Source organism: Mus pahari, chromosome 6 (genome assembly GCF_900095145.1).
Source record: "Mus pahari chromosome 6, PAHARI_EIJ_v1.1, whole genome shotgun sequence".
Taxonomy (NCBI): domain Eukaryota; kingdom Metazoa; phylum Chordata; class Mammalia; order Rodentia; family Muridae; genus Mus; species Mus pahari.
The window spans coordinates 16547120-16555673 of NC_034595.1; the positions used below are offsets into that span (position 1 = coordinate 16547120).

General features: G+C 52.5%; 1 protein-coding gene across 4 annotated transcripts in view; it reads left to right on the forward strand.

Annotated features, from left to right (window-relative positions):
• Rgs3 (regulator of G protein signaling 3) overlaps nucleotides 1-8554 on the forward strand; it is a 120865-nt gene that overhangs the window by 42415 nt on the left and 69896 nt on the right. For all 4 annotated transcript variants that reach the window (XM_029539783.1, XM_021200059.2, XM_021200053.1 and 1 more), the window contains 4 exons: nucleotides 380-485; nucleotides 978-1329; nucleotides 1684-1723; nucleotides 6368-6564. In XM_029539783.1, coding sequence (XP_029395643.1) covers nucleotides 380-485; nucleotides 978-1329; nucleotides 1684-1723; nucleotides 6368-6564 — 695 coding nt within the window. The remainder of the gene's footprint in view (nucleotides 1-379; nucleotides 486-977; nucleotides 1330-1683; nucleotides 1724-6367; nucleotides 6565-8554) is intronic.

Consider the following 8554-nt stretch of genomic DNA (forward strand, 5'->3'; position numbering starts at 1 on the left):
AGAGGTTGTCCTCCAGCTTCTATGCATTTTCCCCTCCCTCTTCCCAACTCCCACCCACAGCACACGCATGAGTATGCACACACACACACACACACACACACACACACACACACACACACACCTACACACACACCTCCACTGCCAAAAAAGAAATCAGTTTCTTACTGTTCTAAGGGACTCTTGGAGAGGGTGGGGGTGTGAGCTCGTGGAGAGGCGAAGGCCTTTGATAGCCACCCAGTTCAGCACCTGTGTGGAACAATAAAGAGGAAAAGGACAACTCTCGCCCAGCCCAGTGTCACCAGGGAAGCAAAGGATCCAGGTTCTCGGAGGAAGTCTTAGGCCTCAGTGGTCTCTGAGTGGCTTTTCTTTGTCCTTGCAGGGGGCCCAGCAGAGAGGGCGGGACTGCAGCAGCTGGACACAGTGCTACAACTGAATGAGAGGCCCGTGGAGCACTGGAAATGTGTGGAGCTGGCCCACGAGATCCGGTGACAGGGGGCAGTGGGCGGTGGAAACCTCAGCCGATGGCAAATCTTCCCCACCCAGCCCTGGGCTCGCGGCCTTGGTCTCCTCCTCTCAGTCTGCTCTTTGCCCAGCTGTGAGCAATTTACATGGCTCCCACAGCAAACAGCAGGAAAGATGCTCTGAACAGACCCCGTGGTCCCTGCCGTGGTTCCAAGAGGCCGGTTCCACTTTAGCTAATTGTCCCTGCTACTGAATGGCTAAACCCTTTGTTTAAGGGACTGCTGACAGTGCAGAATGTTTTAATCGCACAAGTTAACGTGTATTCGGTAAAATATCTGACTTTGTGGGCTAGCGCCCCAACGGTCCGTTTTGGATCTGCTTCTAGAATGACTACATGGAGATCGCATTTCGCTTGCTCCTGCCTGGCCTCTTTCTGCTTGCTCTCTGCCTTGCGAGCTTCCTACCCTGACTGCTTCTGATCTCCCCAAGTCTGAACTGCTCTGTGGAATTTCTAGGAGCTGTCCTAACGAGATCATCCTGCTCGTGTGGCGCGTGGTGCCCCAGATCAAGCCGGGGCCAGATGGCGGCGTCTTGCGGCGGGCTTCCTGCAAGTCCACACATGACCTCCTGTCACCCCCTAACAAGAGGGAGAAGAACTGTACTCATGGGGCCCCGGTGCGTCCTGAGCAGCGCCACAGCTGCCACCTGGTGTGCGACAGCTCTGATGGTCTGCTGCTTGGTGGCTGGGAGCGCTACACTGAGGTGGGCAAGCGCAGCGGCCAGCACACCCTGCCTGCACTGTCCCGGGCCACCACCCCTACTGACCCCAACTACATCATCCTGGCTCCACTGAATCCTGGAAGCCAGGTATGGACAGCTGAGTGTGGAAGGGTATTGGGTCCCTGTGGTAGGTTAGGATGTCTCCAAAAAAACCCCGGAAGATTGGATTGTGAGACTTCTGTGGTATGGCTGTTAGGGTCCTATCACTCGCCATGGAGCGCACTTTGGAACAAGCGGCCATGAAGGAAGCTGAGGTCTCTCGGAGGGCCGCCGCTTCATGGAGCATGAAGAGCTCTATTCCACCCCTTCCCCTTAGGAGACCTGCTATGCTTCTCTCGTACCCTGAAACATTATACTTCCTGTCCTCAGACCTGTGTGCAGCCCCCTGCTGGGCTGCTCTGTCCTATTCTTGGGACTGAGCTAGGTTTCTTGTCTTTGCAGTTGCTGCGGCCTGTGTACCAGGAGGATACCATCCCTGAAGGTGAGCTGTCCGCGATGCTAAGCCCTCTCAGCCTGGAGAGGTGGTTGAGGTCAGCTGAGGTCGGGCCCACCAACTTCCTGCTCTGAGTTCAGAGGCCCTTCTGATGGAGCTGGGGTTACCCAGCATCTGGAAACAGACCCCACCCCCTGATCCTCCTGTTACCCTCTCCCCCCCACTGAATGAGTGTGTTTTCCTTAAATTTCCTTAAAGTCAGAATTAAGTTGGTGGAGAGGGGAATCTGCGAAAACCACCTAAGAGACAGGTGCTTGGCATTTATCTTGGCTGTTAGCCAGTGTTGCTGAGCAACCGTATCTGTTAGGGGCCCGTGGACACCATGCTTGAAGCTGCATGGAGAGCAGTCCTGGAACGCTGGGCTTCGAGGTCTTGGGTCGGAATCTTCACTGTGGGACTTGAGCAAATCACTGCCCTTCTCCCTTCAAAGCGGGATCGGTGGTTCCCGCCCCGGGGCTCGCCCGGAGGGTTCGAGGGGAACACGGTTGTATGCCGTTGCCTGCCCGCGGAAAGATGGTGCAGGAGAGCTGCCTCTAAGCTTTGTAGCTGTCTCTGCTGGTTAAACCAGTCTTCTCCTCTGGCCTGCACATTCTGGGGGCCAGAAGTGGGAGCTGGCAGAAAGCAACCACTTCTCTAGAAACCCTGGGATATGGGACTCTGTGCAAGAGTTGGTGGGGCAGGCAGGCCCTTAGGCCCTCGCACGCCGGCCACAGAGCTCTGACCCCGAAGTCCAGCTGGTGTAGAAGGTTGAGGCCAGCCTTGTCATGTGAGGCCTACCTGGAGTGTGACTGAATCTTTCTGTTCCTGTAGCACACCCTTGGCCTCCTTCCTTGAGAGTGGCCCTTCCCATCTCATCTCAGATTTATTTCTGGGCTCTTCCCCTCCATTAGTGATAAGATGATGATTCTTAAAGTGGGCACTTGGGTCTTAGGGAAGAGAGGGCTCCCATCAGGCTCGGAATTCCTGATGGAAGGCACCTCCTTCCTCTCCCTGCTGGGGCCTGTGAGCACTTGGGCCCAGCCTGCCGGAAATGAAGCTGTGTTCCTCCCAGGGAGGAGTCCGATAGTGATTCAACCGTAAGTGTCTAAAAGCTTTTAGTGGGCACATTAGGGCAAAGTAAATATGTCACTGCTAAATGGTGACTTTATTAAGGGTGGGGCTGGGCTCAGCGTATTTCTGTAGGCCCAACCTCAGGCCCAAGGCCTGTCAGGCAACAGAAACTTGGTGGAACTTTGGCAGAGCGGCTGAGGAGGAGGACTCTGGTTGTTGGTATAGTTTTGCAGCCAAGCCACTGAGGAAGGGACCCAGGAAGATGTGTCACCTATGTGGGCGTATGCATTCGGGCTGGGAGCTCTTCAATCCTTTTCCACAAAGCTCCATCGTTGCCTGTATGGTTGGTCCCAAACCGTGTCTGTGTTTTGACTCCTCTCTTAAGATATAGTGCCAAAAAGGGCATGGTCTCCCAAGCCTCGGGGGGTGGGGGGAGGGGGAGGGGGAGAACAAGTCAGGAAGAGAAGACAGTGTCAATAACAGCGAAAGTGTTCTGAGTTTTCTCTGTCCAGATCTGACGTGGTGTGTGTGTGTACATGTGTATGTGTGTATGTGTGTGGGTATGTATGCACATGGAGGCAAGAGGGCAAACCCAGGAGCCATCCACTGTATCTTACTGAGTCTCACTGGGGCCTGAGACTTGCTGATTAAGCTACCCTGGCCAGCCAGTGAGCCCTAGGGATCCACGGGTCTCGGCCTCCTCAGTGCTGGGCTTACAAGCAACATGCCACCATGCCTAGCTTTTCCCCTGGGTGTTTGGGGAGTAGACTCAGGGCCACATGGCTAGGTGCAGCAAGCACTTTACCAGCTGAGCCACCTCCCCAGCCCTGCTTCACAATCTCGACTTCACTTATATTTCAGCACAACGATCCTCTTGGTATCAGAGGCGATCTTTCCCATGGATTAATTCCTTGCAGCCCCAAGTCGTGAGTTCAGAGGAAGGAGTGAAAAATTCCGGACACGTGGTTTCCCTCACACACCCAGGGTTACCCAAAGGTTAGGGCTGTCACCAGGGTGTTGGCCTCTGATTCCTCTGGCCTGCAAAGGACGGTGGCCTTTCAGGATGGAGAGCTCAGCCATCCTGCTTTGAATATCAGGAACAGGGACAGCTTAGCCATCTTGTGTTGAACAGGGTCTGAGGCCTTTCCAGAGCCTAGAGGGTTTGTCCGGCTGTAGTTGGCATATGCCCCAGGGCCGCTGTTCTTTGAAAGTTTATCACCGCCAGAGCCAGAGGGCGGCCAGGGCTCACCTCAGACGCTCAGAGCAAAGCCGTGTAATTACTATGTTTGGCCAGTGAAGCAGGTGCTAGAGGAAATGGAGCTGATACAGGTTTAGGCCAGACATCATCACAAGAGGTGACAGGTGGAAGTTTGCCTTCGTGGGGCTCAGCAGCCGGCCTGCAATCTGGATTGTTCTAAAAAAAGAATAACTTGGAAAAAAAAAAAAATCAGCTCCAGAGAGCCACACCCCTTGCTCCATATCCCCAGAGTGGCGTGTCTGTATCTTTAGGGAGTGGCTGCCACCTAGATTGGGCAGGCCCTGCCTAGTGTCCTTTACTAGCTGAATGACCGTGGCCTACTCATACAAGAACTCAATACCTCTGATTGCTTATCTGGAAAATGGGGCTTAGCAGTCCCCTCCTCTCTGGAAGCAGAGAGGCGGGTCAGGTGGCTGCTTTATGACTCTTGATATCTAGGGTGAAGATTCTTTGACGGTGCTGGGCAGCTGGGCCTAGGGAAGAAATCTCTTGTAAATCTGAGACTTAGAGCCCACACCTGGATTTTTCCATTGTGGACTGCATCCTTCTCTCGTATTGGTCTGGATGACCTCAGCCCCTGCTTGTCAGTCCTGCATGGTTTTACCTTCCCCAATCCGGGTTGTGCTCTGTCAGTCTAGCCTGTCTGCTTCCAGACTGTTCTGTGACCTAACTTACGGCATGCTTCCAGGCCCAGCGGCCTTCTCTGCCACGATACCTCCAGTGGCTGGCTTTGTGTTGGAGATAACCCACCCTGCAATCACACACCAGCCTGGCCCTCCAATCTCCATTTCTCACGGGGCCTCTTTGTTATTTCCCAGCTGACTCAGCTGGACAGAGAGAACTGTCTCAGACAGGGAAGGAGCCTGCTCCGGGCACAGTTGCGCAGCATTCCAGGCTGCACGGACAGCTTTTGAGTGAGGAAGTCATGGCTCACATTCAAGGTGTCTTGTCCAACTCAAGTCTAGGGCAGATCATGAGACACAGGTTGGATTTTTACCAGTGGAAGGCCAGGCTGCTGCACAGATAACAAACCCATCAACCCCCAGGGCCAGGCCAGAAAGAAAGCTATGGGACACTTCTGCATCTGTGCCTCCTGTCCCCATCCGGGTCCCTGTTCTTTGTATCATCTCAGCTCCCCTTGAAGAGTCAGGAAGTGGTCTGAGTTGTGGTTTGGGTGCTGAGGCCAGACTGTGATCTGGTCACTTGTGGGGGTGGGGAGAGTTGACATGTTTTTCTCACCTCTCAGTGAGAAGGGGCATGGCGGGGGAGGGGGAGGGAACAAGTGTGAAAACCTTCTGGGCTGTTTCCTCTTCTCAGTGACCTTTGTGTTGGTGGGGAGCTTCCCCAAGACGGAGCTGGTTCAGGTCACCTGCTTACTGTCTGCAGAAAGCTAGAGGACACCTGGGCTCTGAGACCCAGGATGGGCTCCTTCGTCAGGGAGAGCCTGGCTGGTTTCCCGTGGCAGCGGGAACCCTAGGAAGGAGCCCAGGATGTGTGTGAACCCTATCACCCAGGCTCGCTCCTACCTCTTCATTCAGAACACACGCAGCAAGTGCCATGTGTTGTTCTAGACAGATTGATGGCGGTGGCCAGGTAGCTCCTGTTAACCTTGGCTAGTGAAAGGCGTGGACCCTGGCGCACATGGGCAAAGCATGTTGTCTCCATTATCGCAGGGAACAGACCTTTGTGCCTGGCTGGTGATAAGCAGGCGTTCCGGGGTGGGATGGTAACAGGATGATTGGTGTGTGCCCTGTCACTTGCAAAGCCACCTCTGCTCCAGTTCACATGTGGGAAGGCAGGTGCAGGGAGGTCAGATCCAAGTGTTTAGACAGGAGTTTCTATTGCATCTTGATTTTGTTGCTGCTGTTGTTTTGAGACGGGATCTTGTCTGTGCAGCTCTGCCTGCTCAAGCTTCAGGTTCTTTGGCTTCGGTTCTCTGAATTCTGGGATTCTTGGCGTGTGCCAACATGCCTAGACAATTTCTTGGTTTTCAAACTCACTAGGCTGATAAGTGGATAGCTTTGTTTTGGTGCCTGCCTGGGTCACTGGGAGGGGTGGGGTGGCAGGGTAACACCCCCCTGTCACAGATATCCGCTGATGGCTCTATCCTAGCCCTGGAGTTGCTGTTTCTCCTCCCCGCCCCATTCACACCCCACCCCCACCCATCCACCCTTTCTTCCCCCTCAGGAGTCCTTGATGCCAAGACTGAGCCTGGCTAGAGTGGGATTCACTAAATGGACATTATTCCTTGTTCTTACAGGGCAGGGGTGGATCCCTTGAGAGATGATGAAAGTACCTCATTGTCCCCCACCTCTGTTCCACAGAACCGGGGACTACCACTAAAGGGAAATCGTACACCGGCCTGGGCAAAAAGTCTCGGCTCATGAAGACCGTGCAGACCATGAAGGGCCACAGTAACTACCAAGACTGCTCAGTCCTGAGACCGCACGTCCCGCATTCCAGTTACGGCACCTATGTCACCCTGGCCCCTAAAGTCCTGGTGTTCCCTGTCTTTGTGCAGGTGAGCCTGCGGCACGCCCCAGGGGTCCCCTCAGGAGGAAGTGAGAACAGTAAGGGACCTTGGTTCCAGGAACGAGGGTGTAAACTCATCCAGGATCCAGGGCCCTCTCTGAGGACAAAAAAATAGCTTCCTGGTCTGGAGATGATAAGGGAAGCAGAAGTTTCCAGAAGGCTATGTGGAAAGTGTGGAGCCATGAGCAGGTCCTTGCCCTCCCTTCTCAGCTCCCTCATCCTCTGGGGCTGGGATAGGTGCACTACAGAGTCTGGCAGTGATGTCCGCTGCCTCACCCAGACGTACTTATGTTTGAAACTGACTGAGGGAGAGCCTATGTGGCTGGTCCCTCTGCTCAGGCAAATGCATCAGGCCAGCCAGCAGTTGTGGTGCGGAAGCACAGAGCAGAAAGTCCCCCCTGTAATCTCTCACTTCTCCATGTCTCATTTTCCTCCTTCCCCTCTTCCCGCCAATGAGTTAATAAGCATCCAGAGTCTTAGGTACCATTACAGCATTTCCAACCACGATTTGCTGTCTTCCCCCTCTTCTCCCACACCGCCACCCCTGGTACGTCTCTGCTGTCATAACGTCTTCCCCACCCTTGTGTCATCTGTGTTCTACAACTCCCCTCTCCTCTTGTGGTTCCTTTTCTGGCTCTATGGCCCACACCTACAGCCACATATGTATATATAATAAAAGCATTGAGAGCTAGATTCTGTATATGAGAAAGCACATATGATATGTTTTAGATCTGTCCATTTTATGCAAATGCTACAATTAAATTTTTATGGCTGGATATAAGACCATTGCATGTATGTACCTCATTTTCAAGATAAGTTTTTTTTTAATTAGTAGATAATTACCATATGACCTAGTCATACTACTACTACTGAGCATGTGTCCAAAGGACTCTATAACCTAGACAGAGATCCTCGCACATCTGTGTTTATTGCTGCTGTGGCCAAGATACTAAGGGACTGGAAACAGCATAGACAGCCAGCACATGGGAATAGGTAGTAAACATGTTCCATGTTTCTTTCCTCTCAGATCTTTATTAATTCTGCCCCTTGGATATCACTTTATGACCTTTTAGCTAGTTTACACATTTTTTTTAAATGTAAGAAGCTCTTATTTCCCTACCATGTTGTCCCCCCTTTTCTTGCAGGGCTGGGGACCAAACTCAAGGCTTTGCTCGCGCTGTCCCCACACAAGCACTGAGCTATGCCCACAGTCCTTGGCTTTGTAGACAGTCTTTCACTGTGCGGCTCAGGATGGCCCAACTCCATCCTCCGTCCTCGGTGTCCCAAGGACTAGGCTTATAGGTGCATGCTACCTGCCTGGTTATTTTTGGTTTTGTCTTTTAATTTTTATTACAAATTAAGTCTGGCGAGCCGTCCCAGTAGGGAAAGGTGCATGCTGCCGAACCTGACAACCTGAGTTTGATCTCTGGGGCCTGTATGGCAGAAGGAGAGAAGCGACTTCTGGAAGTTGTCCTCCTACTTTCACACCCATGGCATCCACACGCCTGTTTCACATATACACGTGTGTGTGTGTGCACGCGTACATGCCTACTCCCACATGTATATGTGTGTGTGTACATGCCTGCTCCATGTATTATGTATTTGTGTACATATATACACAATAAGAGTAGCATAGGTTTTTAAAATTTGTAAATCACATTTTGAGGTTTTTTTTTTTTTTTTTTTAGTTTTTGGAGAAAGGGTATCTATATAACCCTGGCTGTCCTCGACCTCCCTCTGTAGAACAGTCTGGCCTTGGATTACAAAGATCAGCCTGTCTCTGCCTTCTGAGCTGAAGGTTTGTGTCACCATCCCCAGCTTAAATTGGTTTTTAAAAAATTTAAAAACTGAAAAACTTTACATTGTGAAACAACACTCAGGCTGGGAGGTGGTGGCGCATGCCTTAGGAGGCAGAGGCAGACGTAGAGAGGCAGAGAGGCAGAGAGAGAGAGAGAGAGAGAGAGAGAGAGAGAGAGAGA